This window comes from Eretmochelys imbricata, chromosome 6, assembly GCF_965152235.1.
Source record: "Eretmochelys imbricata isolate rEreImb1 chromosome 6, rEreImb1.hap1, whole genome shotgun sequence".
NCBI classification, from domain to species: Eukaryota; Metazoa; Chordata; order Testudines; family Cheloniidae; genus Eretmochelys; species Eretmochelys imbricata.
Window position 1 is genome coordinate 120,036,727 of NC_135577.1, and position 23,217 is coordinate 120,059,943.

Consider the following 23,217-nt stretch of genomic DNA (forward strand, 5'->3'; position numbering starts at 1 on the left):
CTAGGTAAATGGACAATCTGCAAGAGCCCCAATCCATGTGCCCAGCCCTTATCCACAAGGGAAATGCCTGGATTCTCCTGCATCAGGGCCACCCATGACAGTAGAATCAGGAACAAGATTTAACCCAAATGGATTAAAAAACAAAAAACAGAATTAGAATCACATGACTTTACAAAGCAACCAAAGTGTATGGATGTCACAAAACAATCTGACAGACAGTCAATGTACTTTATAATGAAGTTTATGTTACCAGCTGGGATATAGTCAAGATTTTCTTTCCTATTTCCTAATAAAGGAAAAATTGATTTATTGTGCTGCCTTACCAATAAAATAAAAAAAGGTCAATGAATATTTCTCCTACAGGTTAGCACTTTCCTTATTCTCAAGTCCATTAATTAGCCAATAGAAATTAAAAAAACAAAATTGTAAATCATTATCCTGCGATATTTTATACACATGGACTTAGTGCTTAATGTAGATATTACTGGCTAAGACAGCTACAAATTAAGTTAAAAACTTACTGGTAAGTATTGGTGTAGCACAAACATCACTTTTTCTACCCCATCATTTCTAGCCTCTGCTTCTGAGCAGTCATCATAATGCTCATTGACACTTAGAGACTGGGAGTGGCACAGAGATGACCCCTGAAAGCACAGAGCTTCAAAACGAAGCTGATTGCCAATGCTCCACCACCTCCCCCCAAAACACTGCTTTTGCCATCTGCAGTTGATGCTGAAACAACCCAACCTCTTCTGCCCATACCCTCTTTTAGGGGGCTGGTGGAAAAAAAAAATCAATACGCCATCTAGAAAAACCTAAATTAGAGATTATGAATTATGGATGTTCCATCTCAGTTCTCTTTTTACTGTAAAAAGATGTTTGTTTGTTTTTTTTAAAGTGCTTGCACAGTTACAATTATTTCCAATTACTCATCCCCATCAGGTCAAATAAGGGACATTTTGGCTGGGGCAGGTGCAGAAGCTCTCTGTATCTCTGTCGTCTTTTACATTTTGAGAGAGCTGCATGCCTTTGCATTGTGTCGTTTCCTTCGTTAATGAAGTTAATGTGACCCACAGGGAAAACAGGGAAAAAGTCACAGGCATTAGTTCTTTACATCCAGTAAACATTCACTAGATAGTAATTTTGGCATGCACACAAGTCACTACACAATGGTTACTACAAAAAAGGCTTTGAAAAAGTAGAAATGCCCATAGGGCACATGAATAGTAGTCACTTTTTCCCACTTGACTATACTTCATGCTTTAAAAAGCAGTAATTATTAACAACTATGTGTATGGTAGTAATGCCTAGAGGCCCTACTCAAAGATCAGGACCATACTGTGCTAAGTACAGTACACGCACATCCTAAAAGGACAGTCCCTGTCAAAAAGAGCTCAGAACTAAGTTTAAAAAAAAATAGTTTAAGAAGCAATACGGAAGGGAAAAGAGTAGATAGCATACAAAAAGGGTCCGGCTCACATTGTTGTACTTGCAGCAGTGTTCTTTCTAAGGCCTATTCCTGCTCTTTGTGAGGCACATGTATGTCCCATTGATTTCAATGAGTGTTGTGCCCAGCTGACCCAAAGCAAAATTTACCCCATTCATTTTTTCTTGGTGTTAATGACAATTAAGTGTCTACAATATGCTAAAAATTGTCAAACTGATTTTTCGTGGGGAATTACCATTTTTTTAAATGGTTGCATTCTAAACCACTTCAAAGTGTGTGGGGGGGGTGGAAATATTGGCAGGTCAGTACCACAACGTTTATGTTTGTTGCTATATCGCCAGCGTTCTCCCTGTTCTTTCTGTTTAAAAAAATAAAGGAAAATAGACTAAGCATAATAGGGTTCTTGTGAAGGGGAAATTAATCTTTCAAATAAGGTTATAGATCACATCTAATGAGAGAAGACACTGTAAAAGACGTGCTCAAGTTGAACTCCAAAGAAACAACCATTGGGGAAACAGCAACAAAAATGTTCCAGGGGCTGCAGAGATAGACACTGCTCCATGTTTTACATACTTTGTTCTATTAACCACATTTTTATTTTACAAACAGAAAAGGAGGACTTGTGGCACCTTAGAGACTAACCAATTTATTTGAGCATAAGCTTTCGTGAGCTACAGCTCACTTCATTGGATTCATAAAAGTGGAAAAATTGGTTAGTCTCTAAGGTGCCACAAGTACTCCTTTTCTTTTTGTGAATACAGACTAACACGGATGCTACTCTGAAACCTATTTTTATTTTAGGTCTTACGGCTTATTTATTTATTTATTTACTTTTAAATTTACCAGGCATCCAGAGCAAGGTGAAGCTGAACTTCAATCCACTATTGACCTCTACCAACCGCAATGGAAGGTCAATTTCTGCTTCCACCTATACCAGCTTCCTAATCTGTGTGCTGTATCAGCAGTCAACAGCAATTGTCATATATTATATAGGGGCCAGTCGGCCATGCAGTGCTATAGCATGGTACTGATTTGCACTTGGTTCACATTTGGTAATTTAACATCAACCATGAGAGCTAGAAATATAAATAGAATCTTAAAACTCTGTAGAAAACTTGATGGTGCACATACTCCTACCCACTCAGCCAAGCTTTCCATTCATCTGAGGCGAAAGGATGTTTCAAGCCATGGTAATAGCAATAATGAGATGGAAGCCTATGGCAAATGCTGCAAAATATTCTCTTCCGTTTCATAAGCACAAAATAGATTCTCCCAGCATCATTTCAACAATCTGTCTAAGTTGCTAGAACCTCCCACAGACACACACACACACACACACTCTACCTACCTCTCCCAAAGGCTTTGGCCTGCCTGGCTATATCTGAAGTTTCCCAGACAAACACATTAGCTCTCCAGTTTCTACCTTCTGATGCCAACAATAACACAACAACATGCTACTTATAGCTGAAAAGGTGGGGAATGCAACTCTCTGAAGCTAACACCAACAAAGTCTAGAGGAATGCTTACTCTTTTTTGCTGAAGAGTTAAAAGGGAGCAAGATCACCTTCATGTTTTCTTTTAAACCTAAATCATTGCCTTCCCTGAAAGTACCCAGCCCCTTCAGTCCTCCTCCAAAAAGCAAACAAACAATTTAAGAGCGACTCCTCTGAACACTTCTATTTTTGTCTATGCAGACTCCATCACCTTTCCATAAATCTTGAGTAACTCTAAAAAAGTGGAAAATGAACTCCAATACAAACAAATTCCTCCCTCAAAGGGCAAGTCTCTGCTTCAGCAAATCCAAGGAGAAAGAGTTCAGCGTCTGCTCCTAAACCTTCCTCTCCCGCGTAGCAACATAAAATGCTGCCACAGTGGTATGTAAGGTCATCTGCTTCAAAGCAGCTTCCAACTACTGTACTCACAGAAGCAAAATGATGAAAGACACCATATGGCTGCTGTCACGGTAAACAAAGCTAACAGAGGCATATAATAAGAATTTGAATTTTTCTTTTTTGTTTAATCTTTTCTTTTGCAGCACCACCAATGCCCTGTGTGCCTTTCCTTTCCAGCAATAGAACACCACTTCCTCTATGCATCATAGTTTTTCTCTTGCAGATAAAATGTTTATTACTTAAATATGTCCCCCAACTGGACAAATATGATTAAAAATGTAAGGAGAAAGTAATTAGATAAACATCAGATACCATGATAAACCCTATTAAAGAAATGCAGCTTTGATATTCTATTAGGCAGTCGGAAGATAAAAGCCTGTGGTCTCATGAGCACAGCACATCAAAAATGTAAGCATTAAGACTTACCAATTTCTTCTACTTCTTCCAGGAAATCATTATATTCCGTTAGACTGGGAAAGTCATCTTCTCTTTTATTGTATCTGAGAGAGACGAGAAACTAGTGTTTGCATAATGCACCGAGATGGCAGTTGAATTCAACACTGGGCTCACTTCATACATGGTATATATGGCCAAGGATTATTATGGTCAGAATACTATATGGCTCCTTTAAAGTGAAATAGGACTGCCCATCCCCCAGTGAAGAGACCACCATTGTCTGAACCAGTGCTACACCTGAGTCTTTACCACGTTTCTGGAGCTGCAAAGAAGTGGAGGCATAGGCTAGCGTGTACCAATTCCAAATCAGCTCCTCAGACACTACTTAAAAAAAAAAGGAGCAGACTTACTAGGAGTACTCTCAGCTAGAAAATAATCACCTCAGCTCCTTGTGGAAATGGCTGAAGAGTATGCAGTTTGGCTTTGTGTCCAGCTCTGGTGCAGCCATTAAGTGCCACCGTATTTGAGCCCAGGCACCCACACCTCTCAAAGCTCGCATGTGGGACGCAACAATGACACAAAATGAGGGACAGACAAACAAACATAAAATGTTGTGGGATTCATCTCTTCAGCATCAGTAACTCTTTCACACAATCCTTTATTTCTGACCAAAACAGTTTTCAGCAGTAAAGGTGAGAGAACAACAATTTTACTCCTGAGGGAATTCTGCACACACACAAAAAAACCCCACACCCTAAAAATTCTGTGCACAATATAATAAAGTAACAATATAATCATGCCATTTTCAATTATTTTTGGTAACTTTATTTCAAAATACCTGTCAGCAAGTATGTCTGTAATAATAAAACAAAAAAAAAGATTCAGGAAATGTTGGTAGACTCTTGACCAACATTTGTATGTCAAACACAGAAGACTTTATGGATATGTCTACACAGCAAAGAAAAACTCAGGGCTGGCCAGTGCCAGCCAACATGGGCTGGAAAGGGTCAGGCTGTAGGGCCTGTTTAATTTCTGTGCAGACTTCTGGGCTCAGACTAGAGCTGGAGCTCCAGGACCCTCCCACCTTACAGGGTTCAGCCCCAGTCTTCATATGTGGGACCCTCACATCTTCAAACTCCATGGTTCAAAAGCTAGGTCCAGATGCAACAATAACAAGGCTCCTGTTCCTTGATCCACTCACTGATTCACCTCAAAAAGGACAAAGCAACTATTGTCCTCGCACTCTAGAGCCAATTCAGTTTGGAAGGTAAACCCTTTTCAAGGAGGCAAGCACAACAACCCCACATTACACAGAGTGGACCTGGTTAGGAAAGCAAAGACACCTCAAGGTCATGATGAGCCTCTGCTCCTAATGAGGTCAACCAGTTACATGGCTTGCAGAGCAAATCAATTCCTTTTTTAAAATTAGGCACTTAAATCTTCAAACAAAACAAAATTAAGACATCCGAATCTTTAGATCCACACACACATACTCCCATTGGCAAAAATAAATCCTTTTTTGAAGATGGAAATAATTTAAGTCCATTTGAATTTAGTTTTCTGAACTACAATACTCACACTTTCAATACTTTCTTCCGAATTTCCACCTCCTTGTCGATGGCAGGGTCTTCAAAGAGCTGCACTCTGAAGTTGCTTTTCCGCAGCGGGGTATCACACTCCTGACAGTTTCCGGCCCCCCGGACAAACAGCAGCTCCACACAACTCTCGCATCTGACAGAGAGAAAAATGAGTTAAATGAAAGAGTGATGCTTAACAGTAACTGCAAGGTAAGTCTTTCTCCTGTTTATTATTTGCACATTATTTTTAATTTTGTGTGAATGAGAGTGACAGCAAGGAAACACTGTGCTCATGAAAGGTGCCAGGTTAACATCACTAGAAACAAACGTCCTCTATTCAAAGTACCCAAGAGCAACAGCAATGGCAATGCAAGTTTCCCTACATTGGCCTGGTCTAAGGAAGCCCCCTCCAGGCTTTATTCTCCCTGTTTAAACTGCTTGGCCTCTTTGCTGAGAACACCAGGTAGCCTGCGTTCTCACTGCAAAGTGGGGGAGTGGATGACGTGGATGGAAAAGAAGGGGAGCTGGCGGAAGCCTCCTGGGTAATTGTGGAATGAACATAGGGTTACCTGCACTGTAAACTTTTATCTGCCAGGTAGTCCCAGACATCTAATAATGAAGTTGTAGGCTGCTTAAACTCATAACAAAATGTCTGCTGTCCTCCTTTCTGTATAGCTGGACAATATCACAATCTGGCCCTAGCCCTCCCAGCAATTATAGATAGTACTGTAACAGTTCTGTCACTCTGGACCTGAGCTAGATTCAAACCAGGCTCAACCACATTCAAGAGATTCTATGTCCCATTATTACCAATGCCCAGTGTTAGAGTCCCCTTATTTTTTCTGCTCATAAATTCAGAGCACTGCACATAAATAGAATGTACACAGAAACAGCATACCCCGCCTCACCCCCCAAAATGCTGATTCCTACCACATTAACGAGCATCTTCGTTTATAACTTCACTTGCTAAATGTCAACTGACATTTAACAACAAAAGAAGAACACACAGAGGACACTGAAACCAATACAAAACTCAAGATGTATTTGGGTACTCGTACCATGCAAAATACTAGCACAGGACAACACCTGTTGCAGTCATGTCCTATTGTTGAGGGGGTGAGAGAGAGAGCGCGCTATTTATATCTTCGGTACATTAAAGCCATGAAACAGTTCTATACTAATGGCCAAGCTTCATTGTCTCTTCCTAATCTCAGGATGCCAGGCAAATTATTAGAGAGTTAAGAGAAACACTGAGACGGCTGTGAAGGAACTTGAAACAAAACTTCCATCCCGCTGAGCAGACCGGTTCCATTACTTATTGAGGCAGAGCAGGCTAGAGTGACCTAATTTTATTCTGCCTTCATTTAAGATTGGAAATTGCAGAACAGTGCAACTGTAATTAGTTGCTCTGATGTTACTTTGCCATTCTGCTTGAATGCTATCTTAAACACTGGTCAACTCCATTCCATTAACCAATCTTCCTCTTATTTATATTTCTCTCTCACACGCACACACACACTTACTACTTCTACTTCAGAAGCACAAACATTTAAATACAATTTATCAAAGAAGGAGGGGAAGGAAAAAAAAAAAAAAAAACTTTTTAGCACATTTGACCAGAAAAGTGATGCACTACAAGGATGTCAGCTCAAAAATTAAGCTTCTGTTCAAACTGTTTTGCCTACTATCATTTACAAGCAACACCCATAACTGAAATAATAGAAAGACAGTGGGAAGGAAACATTTCCTTTTTACCACTATGTTTACTCTGTGCATGTGACAACCCTACATGTATAGACAGTTTCATTGTTCCCTTGGTTTAGGCAGTCAATTTTGTTTGTGTGGGTCTCTTGCTATATCACCTGGTGCAGAAGAGGGATGGGGGTAGGGGACAGATTTTAATTTTTAAATTAGGGAAACAAGACTGTAAAGCTACAAAGATTTGCAGGTTGACCCAGGCGCTGTTGTTTTTATTATAGTATTGTCTAGGGACCAACTGCAAACAGGACCCTACTGTGCCAGGCACCGTGCAAACACAGTAGTACCTGAAGCAACGTAACATTCTCCCTCCCTCCCCCCAAATTGACTAGATATCAAGTTCAAACTAGACCCGACTCTGAAAGCATCCCTACCTGGGAAAGCACTGAAGTAAGCGCTCTAGTGTTTTCCCAAATTGGGGCCAGTGTCTCTTGAAGGCTAGAAAATATCTGTCTATACCAAAAAGGTGACAGGACACCTCTAGCTGGGAATTCCATTTCATGTGCTCAAGTTCCCATTTTCCTCACACACCAAATCCTGCCTTCCATTACTTATATGCAACCCCTTTTGAATTCAATAGGGGTTACATGGGACTTTTTAAAGGGCAGAATTTGGCACAGAGCAGGCAAAAATCTCTTGCCCAACAGCAGTATCCTCACTATCCCAGAGAATGATTACACAGAGTTGAAACTCTACACTTCCTTGCTGATTGGCCATACCTGCCTTCAAGCAAAGGGAGGTCTGGCCACCTTCTCAACGACTGATCGCAGACACGTTTGATCTCAAGAATATTTTTGTTTTATTAAAAGAAAAGAAATAATCTCTTGAGATCCCATCTGATTGGTTCTCTTTGATCTCTTTGTGTACCACTAAACCCAAAGAACACACTTATAAGACAAGGGCAGGCTGCAGGAAAGAGGGGATTAATTACATTTGAAAGTGCATACAGGCCCTGATCTTGATTAGGGCCCTGCTGTGCTAGGTGTTGAACAAACAAGAAAAGAAAAATATGGTTCCTGACCCAAAAAGTTTATGAATCTCAATCCTGAAACATGCAGGCGAACTGCTGCATCCACATGGAGTCCCAGTGGGGTTCTCTACAGGCACAGCAGTCAGACCACGTGATGCATGTAGCGTGACCACCTTTTCAAAAGGCAAAAGCAGGACACATGTAGGAGATGCCACCCCTCTGTGACCCCACCCCCCACTCCTCCTCTTCCCCCTAGACCCCACCCCTGGCCAGGCTGGAAGCCAGTCCAGGTTAAGAGCCACCCAAGGAGCCTTTTGTGCTGCTGTGGGGAGTCCCAGACCCTCCGCCTGCCCTGGGCAGGGGGCCGAGGGGCCCTAGAGCAGCCCCAGTCCCATGTCTCCACCCCCAAGGCAGGTGGAAGGTCCAGGGCTCTCCAGAGCAACTCGGACTCCCTGGGCAGCTCTTACTACTGCCTGGCTCCTGCTTCTGGCTTGGCCAGGGGGAGAAAGACCAGGAGATGGGGCCTCATGGCGAGGGGAAAAGGCCAACCTCAGCAAGAGGCTGGGGCCACCCCTGAGCCTCACGCAAGCATGGAGCAGCGCCACAGGAAATCCAGGACAAATGCTGTCCCAGAGTCATTCAGCCCAGGACTGGGACTTGAACTCTGCATTTCAGGACTGTCCCACCCAATTTGGGATGGGCGGTCACCTTATTTGCACATGGTAGGATCATGGCCTACGATGACATCACAGAGCTGTCCCAAGGAGGGTCACCCATAGGCTATGTAGATTCAGACAGACAATGTATCATGCATCTATTTAGCAGGAATAGTAATACCAGATAGTGTAGCATTCCCTTACGTGCCCACCTTTGGACAATTCCATTTAGGAACTGGCAAGCCACTTAGCCTTTGCATATCAGTTACTCTACTTAATCAGGACAGGCATTTTTGGCCCCAATTCAGCGAAGCCCTTAAGCATATGCTTAACTCCAACTGAAGTCAGTGCTTAAGGGCTTCGCTGAATTGGGTCCTTTGTCAGGATTTCAGGGAACTAATATAGCCTAATAATAACAAAGGTTATGGATTGCTGCTTAAATCAGGACTGTACATTTGTTCAGACCTGGATCCTGCTCCCATACAAGTCAATGACATAATTCCTAATGATCTCAGTGGGAACTGGACCCTGAATAACGATGCATTTGACAGTGACACGTGATGCTTAACCAAGTCAAAAAAAGATGGGAAATTGTGAACTCCAGTCTTAATACAGAATGTGTCAAAGAAAACTACATATCATTTGTATTCAAAATACTTTATTTAATTTTACATTTGTGTGTGTCCTAAAAAACACTTTCTTAATTGGGAGGAGTCATCCACCAGGGTATCTGGGTGGATAGGCAGTGGGGAAAGGAGTTACTAATTTCACCTAAAAATAGTCACACAAACGTCTAGAAGAGACTGGACTCTTTACAGTAGAATAAGATCAGCAAGACCCAATTAACATTACAAAGGTCAACCAACATTTGTAGAATACTGGCAAGATGTTCTAACAACTTTTTATCCCCCTTCAGAAGTGCCAAATGTTAAATGAACATCTCATGCTTATATAAGGGCCTGCTCTATGATTATGCTGAGAAGTGTGACAGACTGACAACATTCTGCAATATCATGAATGAACTGTATAGAATGAAGATAAAAGTTATGGAATTAGGGTTAATACCTTTGGGGTAAACTGTATTAAAATGCAACTGTGTATGTGTTATTGTGGCATTATATGTACCTTCCTTAGTAAGGAGGGGGGATACTAATGTACTTCCTCCTTATCAACCCTTTTCATGCCACTCCCCTGGAGAGGTATGCATATATTAGGGATGTAAATATCAGTTTAAAAAGTTACACAGTTAAATGATTTAAATTATATCATTTAACTGGTTAACCCGGCCCAGCAGGGCCTGGGACCTCTCCAGGGCTGGGGTCCCTCTGGCCAGATAGCTTGGTGTGGTGCAGCCGGGACCCCTCCTGCCCACGCGGCGCAGCCAGGGTTGGGATCCCTCCAGCCAGCACAGGGCCGCCAGGGTTAATGGTTACGGTCGGTTAACAGTAAGCCTAATGCTTACCAGTTAACCTTTTACATCCCTAGCATATATTAGTTCAAACTGGATTCTCCAGGGATCAGCAGACAAAGGACGGGTTTTTGGATAAACAGTCTGGTTTTAAACTGGCTCAGGACCTTCTTCCTGATCCAGCAAACAGAAGGACCCCTGGTCAATGGATGGCCCCAATCCGTAGGGTAAGTTGGAAGGACTGGGCCTACTGAGGCCTTATTCTGAGCTGAACTTGTAACCATAGGGAATCCCCCTTGCAGGGGGTGTGAAGGACTGTTCCTGTCAGAATCCATGTTAGGGTTAGGGTGAACCCTGGTAAGCTTATTAGCATATTGTAGATACTTTTATTGTTTTAATGTGTTTTTTCTGTAATGCTTTTTACTTTAAGAGTAAAGCAGGCTTCCTTAGACAGTGCTGTGTGGTACCTTATACCTGGAGCAAATAAACCTATTATCAGTCTCTGAAGAGAAAGCAAGCAGGTGTCCTTGGGCAACTTGTCTATGCTGGGGGTAACCGTGCAGGCAGGGAACGGTGCAGCCTGGAAATACCCTGGTCAGACGAGAAAGACAAGAATCTCCACCGTGAGAGGCAATGGCTGGGGAGCCGGAAGCCCGAGAGTGGGCACCCTTGCTGGACTACTGATGGGAAATACAGGTGAGTTGCCCTGAACTGCATCAGCAAGATGGCATATTTATGAGGAATGCAAACAACAAAACGGGAAAATGTATTTAGCATTGTGAATGCATTCACAACACTAAATTACTTTCTACACTTAACCTAAATATTTAGTTGGTAACGGACCACGTTAAAGAGATCTTTCTCTGTTGTGCTTTGGAAACATTTTTTAGAAGTTTAAAGTTTTGTGGGGAGAACATTAGATATTTCACAAAATAAGCTCCACTTCCTAGAGCTGGGCATTTATTTTGGACAAACCATCTTCTAAAAAACAAAAACAAAAAACAAAAAACCCAACCTTTAAATAGTAAACACTTGGGTGTGATCCAGCATTTTGTGCATCTCCCTATGGACTGCACTCGGTGTGGGTGGAGGGAATAAAGAATCAGGCCCCGCTGATGCTATTGCTATGTTAAGACAAATGGAATTAGTTCACATTTTGATGGTACTGCATATTGTTTTAGTCTGGTTGGCTGCAGAGCAAACAAAACAGCAGCATAAAGGAAGGGCTATCTCTGCAAGCAGAAGTGCTAGAAATGCTTTTTAATGAAATCTTAGATTCTGCTGAGTACAGCAAGTCTGCAGAAGAAGCCTAGATCCACGGCCATTACTCATTCCTAAGAACATTTTTATGGTATTTTTTGTTTTTGAAGCAGAGAAGTAGAGTTGTTTTATTCTCCTTCTTTGCAGAGTTGGGTTGTTTTTTGTTTTAAGTAGAGATGTACGTACTTAAAAAAAAATCAAATATTTAACTACTTCTATCTGCATTTTTTCTGGCATTTTAACCAACATTCTTCTATAGTTTAAAGTAACCTGCATTTCATCTATGAATCATTCTGCCTAGGCACAGTTCAGATAAAATGAGAACAAATCTGAACATTATCCCAGACTCAAATCAAAACCAAAGTGGTTCAAAGTGTGTGTGTGTGGGGGGGAATAGAACAATTATTTTTCTTTTTTCATTTGCATTTGTCTCAACCTTTCTAGATTTCAGATGGAGCCAGAAGAAGCAGCTCCAAGAAACCAGCAGAAGAGAGATTTTGTTGTATATGTGAATAGGAAACATAAGAAATCTCATAAGAAAAGCTTGATCTAGTAAGATTTCTACCCTGATTTCCAGGCCGCAGATGCTTTACAGAAAGCGGACCACCCTTTTAGTGCAGATAAAAAGATTTCTAAACAGCTTTCAAAGTTGTGTTTATTGCACAAGATTCACATGTGGTTAATAGCCACCCATGCTCCACAGCAGTGTCTGCTGCACACAAATACTGAGTAAAGCTGTGGCTGACTGGTTATTACAGATTTGTTTTCTGAGATTATGCATGGTACAAGGCATAGACAGGGCTGCTGGGCTACCAGGCACTGCCCAGTAGGCTGGTTCTTTCCATGGGCTGAAGTAGTGCTCAGTTCTGTGGTTCCGAAAGATTATGGGATTTGGGCCATCACATGAACATTTTACGGGTCACAGACCGAAAACGTTGGTGGCTGGGGGGCGGGGGGTAGAGGGAAGGCAGGCAAGTAAGCAGTTGTGCAAAAGGGCCTGGTCCTTCTGAGTAAGAGGAGCTGAGAGAGCAGCTGATGGGACAAAGTGAAGGTGGAGTTGCTATGGGGCAGCTTCTCCCTCCTCCCATCCCTACAGCTCTTTGCTCTAGGGGTTGGGAAACACTGCTCCACGGGACTGCAGCACAGGTTGGAGAAAAACTGATGGGTTTTTTTTGGTTGTTGATTTAAAAAAAATTTAGTTATTTGTTAAAAATAAACCCAATTAAAATTAAAATAAAATGTAATACTAAATATAAGGCCTTAATTTACTATAGCATCTTAAAACATTAAATAAAATAAATATGCTGAATTGATGAGTGTCTATCAAAAACTTGAGTTAAAAGGCTGCTTTTCTATATAAAGAAGAATCAGGGAAAGCCATCTAACTTTTGAGGTAAAGCTTTCTAAATATGGCATAATAGGGGCTGTACTACCAGGTGCAAGAGACCGGCGAAGTCATCACAGGCACCGGGACCCAGCCTCGGACTCCAAACAGAAATTCCTGAGAGTAAATTTACCCAGTACCTCTGGGTTAAAAAGGAACATATGCCAAATGGAAAAAGTGCAACAGAGATGCAAGGCCTGGTTGTCAGAATGAAGCAACATTATGAAAAACGCTCCTTAGAAGGCAATGATGTTGAAGATGATGTGGACACATCTGAACAATCTGGTTTACTAATTTTTGCACCATTCTTATGTACTGCCTACCATGTCTTACTAGGTCAGTAAATGATAACTTAGATTCTTGTCATAAATTTGCATCTTGGGTGGATTATGTATTTCAACATGTGTGTTACCAATTATATTTTGATGTTTGTTCATTGTGGTAGTATTTTATTGATTAATTTTTTTACTGTTCCTGCTGGATTTATGAAACGATTTTTATTGCTGAGTATAATCAAATATCCTAGATGAAGGCTTCCTGTTTAAAAGTAAAGTTGTATTAGGCATTTATGAATTTTAAAATTTTTTAAAAGTTTTTTCCCCAAGCTATTGGTATGTTAGAGATAAGGGTTTAAACAGATTTAGATAATCATTATGATTTATTAATTATTTTCCCTATAAAACTGGGTTTAGAATAAATTACATCATTTAATCAGTGGTACAAACAGCTACAGAAGTACGAATCTTCCATTTAGGATCTCAACTTTTTAAAATCAGTGCTCTGAGTAACACTCGCTGACAATGACATTTTCTTAACATTTTGCTTCAGGTTCCCTCTTAGACATACGGGGTTATGAATGCCCACCCTTTGCAATGTCTACAACATCAGAATCATCTGCTGGCATCACCAGCAGTGCTGCAACTAAACAAAACGTCAAACAGTAAATTACATGTATCAAAGAAAAAGAAAGACTTTCTTCATCATCCAATCAAACCATGGATGCGCTGGTAATGAGGACCAGCAAATTCCAGTGAGACTCCATAGATAAAAGTAGCTTGGATTGTTTATACAAACAAATTCTCCCTCGTGTCTTGTTCACAAGAAACATTTCATTGACATGGTTCAGTCATTATGACCAGGCTACACTCTATCCAGTAGAGCAGACTTTGTTGGAAGGTTACTGGATACAGGGTACAAGAAAGCAATTGAACAGCATGCAAAAAACATTGACAGGAAATTTGTTAATCTGAATCTTGATGGGTGGAGAAATATACACAATGATCCAGTGGTATGTGCTTGTGTGACAACAGAAGATTCAGTTGTCTATCCTACAGAAGCAATTGATACAATAAGGAAATGCACATACAGCAGAATATTCAAAAGTAGCAGCAGTAAAAGCTATAACAAACTGAACAAAAATTCAAGTGTATAGCTTTGTCACAAACACTGCTGCAAATGTAGCAAAGATTAGAAGAAATCTAGAATAAGATAATGAAGGGAAATTTATAACGTATGGCTGCAGTGCTCAGCTGACGCATCTTTTATCAAAAAGACTTAAGTACAACTCTAGGAATAAAGAAAAACGTTGAAGTAGCAAAATACTTCTGTAACAAATGCTTTGCTTCAGCTTCACTGAACATAGCAGGAGGATGCAAAACTAGTTCTCCCCCAACATGTACAATGAAATTCAGTGGTTAACTGTCTTCAGCTATTTATTAAGAACTTGCCTACTCTGACCATTTGTGAAGAAAATCGTGGCAAAATAGGTGGAACTATCACCCCCAAAGTAGTCAAAAAAATGTAGAAGATACGCTGAATATACTGAAACCTATTTCCATCGCCTTGGACAAACTTCAGAAAGATTTCTGTTGACGTTACAGGGACAAACCATCCCGATGTGTCGAAAGAATAGTAAATATGGCAGGCGACCAGCTTGGCTTAACGGTGAAATCCTAGCGGATCTTACACATAAAAAAGAAGCTTACAAGAAGTGGAAGGTTGGACATATGACCAGGGAAGAGTATAAAAATATTGCTCGGGCATGTAGGAATGAAATCAGGAGGGCCAAATCGCACCTGGAGCTGCAGCTAGCGAGAGATGTTAAGAGTAACAAGAAAGGTTTCTTCAGGTATGTTGGCAACAAGAAGAAAGCCAAGGAAAGTGTGGGCCCCTTAACGAATGAGGGAGGCAACCTAATGTGCTTTTTTTGCCTCTGTCTTCACTAACAAGGTCAGCTCCCAGACTGCTGCGCTGGGCATCACAACATGGGGAATAGATGGCCAGCCCTCTGTGGAGAAAGAGGTGGTTAGGGACTATTTAGAAAAGCTGGACGTGCACAAGTCCATGGGGCCGGATGCGTTGCATCCGAGAGTGCTAAAGGAACTGGCGGCTGTGATTGCAGAGCCATTGGCCATTATCTTTGAAAACTCGTGGCGAACGGGGGAAGTCCAAGATGACTGGAAAAAGGCTAATGTAGTGCCAATCTTTAAAAAAGGGAAGAAGGAGGATCCTGGGAACTACAGGCCAGTCAGCCTCACTTCAGTCCCCGGAAAAATCATGGAGCAGGTCCTCAAAGAATCAATCCTGAAGCACTTAGAGGAGAGGAAAGTGATCAGGAACAGTCAGCATGGATTCACCAAGGGAAAGTCATGCCTGACTAATCTAATCGCCTTCTATGATGAGATTACTGGTTCTGTGGATGAAGGGAAAGCAGTGGGTGTATTGTTTCTTGACTTTAGCAAAGCTTTTGACACGGTCTCCCACAGTATTCTTCTCAGCAAGTTAAAGTAGTACGGACTGGATGTATACACTATAAGGTGGGTAGAAAGTTGGCTAGATTGTCGGGCTCAACAGGTAGTGATCAATGGCTCCATGTCTAGTTGGCAGCCGGTATCTAGCGGAGTGCCCCAGGGGTCGGTCCTGGGGCCGGTTTTGTTCAATATCTTCATAAATGATCTGGAGGATGGTGTGGATTGCACTCTCAGCAAATTTGCGGATGATACTAAACTGGGAGGAGTGGTAGATACGCTGGAGGGGAGGGATAGGATACAGAGGGACCTAGACAAATTGGAGGATTGGGCCAAAAGAAATCTGAGGAGGTTCAATAAGGATAAGTGCAGGGTCCTGCACTTAGGACGGAAGAACCCAATGCACCGCTACAGACTAGGGGCCGAATGGCTAGGCAGCAGTTCTGCGGAAAAGGACCTAGGGATGACAGTGGACGAGAAGCTGGATATGAGTCAGCAGTGTACCCTTGTTGCCAAGAAGGCCAATGGCATTTTGGGATGTATAAGTAGGGGCATAGCGAGCAGATCGAGGGACGTGATCGTCCCCCTCTATTCGACATTGGTGAGGCCTCATCTGGAATACTGTGTCCAGTTTTGGGCCCCACACTACAAGAAGGATGTGGATAAATTGGAACGAGTCCAGCGAAGGGCAACAAAAATGATTAGGGGTCTGGAACACATGACTTATGAGGAGAGGCTGAGGGAACTGGGATTGTTTCGTCTGCAGAAGAGAAGAATGAGGGGGGATTTGATAGCTGCTTTCAACTACCTGAGAGGTGGTTCCAGAGAGGATGGTTCTAGACTATTCTCAGTCGTAGAAGAGGACAGGACAAGGACTAATAGTCTCAAGTTGCAGTGGGGGAGGTTTAGGTTGGATATTAGGAAAATCTTTTTCACTAGGAGGGTGGTGAAACACTGGAATGCGTTGCCTAGGGAGGTGGTGGAATCTCCTTCCTTAGAAGTTTTTAAGGTCAGGGTTGACAAAGCCCTGACTGGGATGATTTAATTGGGGATTGGTCCTGCTTTTGAGCAAGGGGTTGGACTAGATGACCTCCTGAGGTCCCTTCCAACCCTGATATTCTATGATTCTATGACTCTATGATTCTGTTGAAATTTGGAAAGAACCTCAAGAGACATGGGAGAAAGAAATAACCAACAAAGTTAAATTACAGGCAGGAAAGTGGATAGATCAAGCACTTATTCCACCATATTTTCCTGTGAATATTCTCCACCCAAAGTACCAGGATAGATCCCTAACTACTGAAGAAGATGCTACTGCTATGAAATGGACATCTAATAAGCCCCCCATAAGTCATGCCAACCGTAATAAATTTCAGGCCTGGAGGTGAAACATTCAAGCAGTACGCGTTTGCTGATGTTTGAAAAGAAAAGTCACACCACTTCCACCAGTTCAGTGATGTGACTAGCTTAAGACCTGGAACCAGAGTTTGTTGAAGTACTAAACAAGCTTTTGACAGCAGCAGCCTCTTCTATAGATACAGAACGAATATTTTCTTCATTTGGACTAATTCATTCGAAATTGAGAAAAATCGATTAGGAGTTGAAAAAGCAGAAAACTTGTCTCTCTTCCAGTTTACGAATAAAAATTAGGAAGGAGGGGATGAGACCTACTAGTTTTAAAAGTCTGAAGGACAGCCTAAGTGACTTAGGTGAGTAGTTACTTAAGTTCCAATCACTTTCACTTAGGCATATTTGAAAATTTTCCCAGGCTGACCTGGGAAATGCACTGACTTCAATTCTCTGTTCCTTTAATAAGTCATTTAGTTGTAAAAATGAAACACGTTTTGATAAGAAAAGTTTATATATCCAAAACATTTAATGTTGTTTTGTTTAATAAAAAATTGTATATGCTGTTTTGTGCATTTAAATTCCAGTTTCCATTCCTAATGCAGCTTAACACAAATCAAGAGCAAAAAGTTAGTAATTAATATCTAATTCACGATTTTTAACATATTAAAAAATAAAATTTGTGAGAATCTGAAATATTAAGCTATATAATTGCTTACATAAATGTATATTGTTATAGTGCACCCACCTAGGCAGCAAAAAGATGTACCAAATCTAATGTAAATACTCAATTTAGTTGTAAATTAACATGTTTTAATGATTATATCAACCAATGAGAATGTACCTTTCTTTACAAAATAAAAGTAGTAAAAACTGATTTAATTAATCAAGGTTTTTCATTTGGAGATTTAAATCAAAGCGATTGAAATCAGCAGTTTACATCTGTGATCTCAGTCACCCTGCTGCAAAAGAAGATGCACAGTTGCTTAGAGTGTGTGCATGCAGGTGCTCGCACACATGTACAGAGCGGAAAAAGAGGAAAGAAGGAGCATACTTTCTTTCTGTCCGTGTTCTACTGGGTCCTCAGGATGCATGGATTTTCCTGTTCTCATCTGGTGGAGGTATGTCCTTGCAACCAGTTAGTCAGGTGCTCAGGGACATTGTGCCAGGTAGTTAAAACATTTTAATTTGGCAGGTAAATGAACCAGTCATGCTACCGTTCACACTGGTAGTTCACATACAATCTTGGGAATAGAGTTCCTCAGGGCAACGGCAATGGCACGATTTTGGTTCCAGTCAATCAGAATCATAGTTCCACTTTAAACAAAATACAAAAAGCAGACCCAGTTACATACTTTATAAGCTACCATAAGCTGCCTGCAGGACTCCTCTGGCCAGCCCCCAGTGATGAACTCTGGGTGGCAGAATCTCACACAGAAAGCGACTCCTTTGCTAACCATTTTCATTTTCACAATTCTCGTGGGACTCCCAGACAGCCTAATCTTTATTCTGACTTTTAAAGAATTCAGTGTGTGGTACTTTTTCTGGATCTGTATTCTGTCAATTCTCATTGTCGTCTGCCAAATTTTGTGGCCAAATGAATAATCTAAAAAGATTTTTTAAAAAAAGATAGACACTTCTTCCTTTGTTTCATTATTTGCTTGGTCAGACTAATCCCTGCACTATTTCCCGAGAGAGAAGTGACCGAGTGAATCCAAATATCTGTAAGTACATGTCTGCTTAAAACCCTATTCTTCTAAAACTGCTTACATATTCAAATTGTTCAGTAAATACAGAGCAGCTCATCTCAGACATAAGACATAGCAGACGGGGCAGTGCTGAGAGCAACTCAGCCTGCTGAATGGTAATTTCAGTGAAATGATGTATTAATCGTAGCAAAAACATTTGCACCACTCATTAATGTGTCAGTGTTTCCATTATAAATGTATTTCCAATGGCTTGAACTCTGCCATAAGAATTTACTGTGGGCTGGAACTTGGCTCATACTTTCTTAGCGTACACTTGAGCCATGTTATTTTTTAAGCAGCATTAGAAAAGAGTCTTTTGTGTTATTAACTTGAGTGGGGAGAGAAGGAGAGAAAATATTATTGTACATTGCAGATTTTAAAAATGTTCTTAATGAGAGGTTACTATCTAGCCAATTCGTCCCATAATCTAAAAATGAGGAATATCAGTGCAGTGGATGGTAGTGTCAACTGATTGTAAACATTTGAGAGTTTGACTCAACTGGTACCACAGAGTATCTAAATATGTGTTTGCTTGACAATTCCCAAGAAGTCATTACAGCATCAGGAAATAAGTGCTTTCACAATGACTGTGCATACCAGAATACAGTACATACAAAATTTACCCAATACACCGGAATAACTACTTCAAATCCATTACAGCCTACTGGGCAAATACAAGCAAATAACTCCTTTAGTACCCATTGCTAGTTTTGAATAAGATCCTGGCAAGATTTCAGGGTGTTCTATCAATTACAAGAAATCCATGACTCAAAAAAAAAAAAAAAAAAAAAAAAAAATTCACCTGTCTGTGGCCTGTCAAGCTAATTTATCTCCCAGGACAGCTAACAAGAGTTAGTAGCTGTCCACTTCATAAATGAACTTTTAAAAATACTGAAGAGCATTTTCAGTTACAAGAGTCTCTATATTTGTCCTGAGCTCAGCTCCCTAACTCATTTAAACCATGGTCTGATTCAAATATTGTCCATTGGCTCACAAGAGCCAAGACAAACACGTTTATTGTTAACCATTTTAAGATTGTGTATGGAGTTTCTAATGCGACACTTAGGTTCCTCCCAACCGCAATTCCTGCATCGTGAGAAACTTCCATGCCATCCTGTGCATTATTTGTTCTTATGCTACTCCTGAAGGTTTTACAATTGTTTGCTTACTTATTTTGAGCATCCACTTGGCCATGCAAAAAACACACAAAATGCAAGAAACAGTCAGACATTTAAAATTAGGGCTGTCAAGTGATTTAAAAAAATGAATCGTGATTCATCACATTGTTACACAATAATAGAATACCATTTATTTAAATATTTTTGGATGTTTTCTACATTTTCAATTATATTAATTTCTGTTACAACACAGAATGCAAAGTGTACAGTGCTCACTTTACATTTGTTTGATTACAAGTATTTGCACTGTAAAAAAACAAAAATATTTTTCAGTTCACCTAATACAAGGACTGTAGTGCAATCTCTATCATGAAAGTTTAACTTACAAATGTAGAATTATGTACAAAAAAAATGCATTCAAAAATACAACTAAAATTTTAGAGCCTGCAAGTCCACTCAGTCCTACTTCTTGTTCACCCAATCACTCAGATAAACAAGTTTGTTTACATTTTCAGGAGATAATACTGTCCAGTTCTTCTTTACAATGTCACCTGACAGTGAGAACAGTGTTCTCGTGGCACAGTTGTAGCCAGAAATTTACGTGCCAGATGCACTAAAGATTCATATGTCCCTTCATGCTTCAACCACCATTCCAGGGGACATATGTCCATGCTGATATCGGGTACTGATCGATAAGAATCCAAAGCAGTACGGATCAACACATGTTCATTTTCATTATCTGTGTCAGATACCACCAGCACAAGGTTGATTTTTCTTTTTTGGTGGTTCGGGTTCTGTAGTTTCTGCAGCAGAGTATTGCTCTTTTAAGACTTCTGAAAGCATGCTCTACACCTCGTCCCTCTCAGATTTTGGAAGGCACATCAGATTCTTAAACCTTGGGTCGAGTGCTGTAGTTATCTTTAGAAATCTCACACTGGTACCTTCTTTGCGTTTTGTCAAATCTGCAGTGAAAATGTTCTTAAAATGAACATATGCTGAGTCATCATCCGAGACTGCTATAACAGGAAATGCATGGGAGAATGGGGGTAAAACAGAGCAGGGGACATACAATTCTCCCCCCAGGAGTTCAGTCACAAATTGAATTAACACCTTTTTTTTTTTTTTTTTTTTTTAAAAACAAGTGTCATCAGCAGGGAAGCATGTCCTCTGGAATGATGGCTGAAGCATGAAGGGGCATACGAATGTTTAGCACAGAGGTGGGCAAACTACGGCCCGTGGGCCACATCTGGCCTGTGGGACCCTCCTGCCCGGCCCCTGAGCTCCTGGCCCAGGAGGCTAGCCCCTGGCCCCTCCTCTACAACCTCAGCTCACTGTGCCGCCAGCGCCATGCTCTGGGCGGCGGGGTTGTGAGCTCCTGGGGCAGCGCAGTGCAGCACCCAGCCTGACCCGGTGCTCTGGGCTGTGCAGCAGCATGGCTGGCTCCAGCCAGGCGGTGCAGCAGCAGCTCCGCCAGCCACCGGTGCTCCAGGCAGAGCGGTAAGGGGGCAGCGGGGCTGGATAGAGGGCAGGGGATGGGGGGTTGAAGGGATCCCAGGGTCCATCAGGAAGGAGAGGGGGGATTGGATGTGGCGGCAGGCGGCAGTCAGAAGCAGAGGTTCCGGGGGCGGTCAGGAATGAGAAGAGGGGTTGGATGGGGCGGGCGGGGGGGGGGGGGAAGCAGTGGATGGGCCAGGAGTCCCGGGGGGGCTGTCGGGGGCGAGAAGCAGTGGGGTGTTTGGATAGGGGTCAGGGGCCAGGCCATGCCTGGCTGTTTAGAGAGGCACAGCCTCCCCTAACTGGCCCTCCATACAATTTTGGAAACCTGATGTGGCTCTCAGGCCAAAAAGTTTGCCCGCCTCTAGTTTAGCATATCTGGCATGCAAATGCCTTGCAATGATGGCTACAAAAGTGCTATGCAAATGCCTGTCCTCACTTTCAGATGACATTGTAAATAAGAAGAGGGCAGCATTATCTCCTGTAAATGTAAACAAACTTGTTTGTGTTACCAATTGGCTGAACAAGAAGTAGAACTGAGTGGACTTGTAGGCTCTGAAGTTTTACATTATTTTGTTTTTGAGTGCAGTTATGGAACAACAACAAAAAAAATCTACATTTGTAAATTGCACTTTCACAACAAAGAGACAGTGATACAGTAGTTGTAGGAGGTGAACTGAAAAACATTTTTTCGTCATTTTTACAGTGCACATATTTGTAATCAAAAATATATTGATTTCAATTACAACACAGAATACAATAAGTATAGAAAAACAGCCAAAAGATTTAATAAATTTCAATTGGTATTCTGTTTAACAGTGCAATTAAAACTGCGATTAAAAAATTAATCACGATTAATTAATTAATCATGAGTTAACTGCGATTAATCGACAGCCCTATCAAAAATAAATCAAAGGAAGTTATGGAGCTTACAACAGCCAAATATTCAACTTAACAATAAGTTAGAAGTAAGGCCCATTTCTTTGCCTTATGCTCTATTTTTCAACAGAATTCATTACTTCAAAAAATGCACCTATGAAGGCGAATAACTGGGACTACAATAAAGACTCAGTTTTAATGACAGATATTTAACTATGAACAACAGGAAGATAAAGCTGGTAAAATTTGTGACTTTCAGAGGGCTGGCCACTATTTTCAGGCATGACCACAGATTTTGGGTGCCCAACTTGTGATTGGGAAGGTGCTTAGCATTGTCTGAAAACTCAGGACCTTTTGGGGCAACTGAAGTTAAGCACCCAAAAACACACTTTTGAAAACCATGGCCCATATCCCTCCCCCTTTGGGGAGGAACCCTCAGCTAGGCCCAAATTAAGCAAGGCCTGTGCTTAATTATCAGCCTGCAAGTAAGCAGTCTCATTGTTTCCTTAAATCATGCAAGTAACAAGAGATTTTATAAATATTTGTGATTTGCAGAAAACAAAAGTGGGGTCAGGGAAAAAGTCTGGCAGGGCAAGGACTCTATAGTACCAGGCACAACATCAATCCCCAACAAAGTACAGGGTAGCGAAGAACATTTACAAGCTTGTTTTGCTACTATAACTGTTATCCTATTTGTAAAGATTGTGTCACAATAGATAGCGCTTTTACACTTCCCTAAGTGACTTGGCTGGACTCCAAGTGAGTCAGTGGCAGAACTAGGAACGGCACCAATGAGCAAAATTCTGGTCCTATTGAAGTTAATAGCAAAACTCTTGAGACCTTTTACGTGACATAAACGGGCCATAATAGCCCCAGTTCCACCAAGGAGATGATACCTTCCTGGCACAAGCTACCATCCTGGTTTACAGGCAGGGCTACACTTGGCAGCACTATGGAAATTCCCAGCAGTCCTGGGGCCCATAGGAGAGGCTGCTCTAACTCAGATAGGCCCCTGGGGCCTCTCCAACCATCAAAGCAGCCCAGGATCAAAAGAGCGCCAAATGTGGCTAAGGGTCCCTTTAAACCTCCCTTCTTCTAAGATGGGAATTCCAGGTTGTGCTTCTTACAAGCCCAGC

General features: G+C 41.4%; 1 protein-coding gene across 2 annotated transcripts in view; it reads right to left on the bottom strand.

Moving 5' to 3' along the window:
• The window catches only part of MNAT1 (MNAT1 component of CDK activating kinase), a 183,301-nt gene that overhangs the window by 122,778 nt on the left and 37,306 nt on the right, over positions 1-23,217 (bottom strand). For both annotated transcript variants that reach the window (XM_077819526.1, XM_077819528.1), the window contains exons 2-3: positions 5,314-5,466; positions 3,766-3,839 (exon numbers count right to left, since the gene is read on the bottom strand). In XM_077819526.1, coding sequence (XP_077675652.1) covers positions 3,766-3,839; positions 5,314-5,466 — 227 coding nt within the window. The remainder of the gene's footprint in view (positions 1-3,765; positions 3,840-5,313; positions 5,467-23,217) is intronic.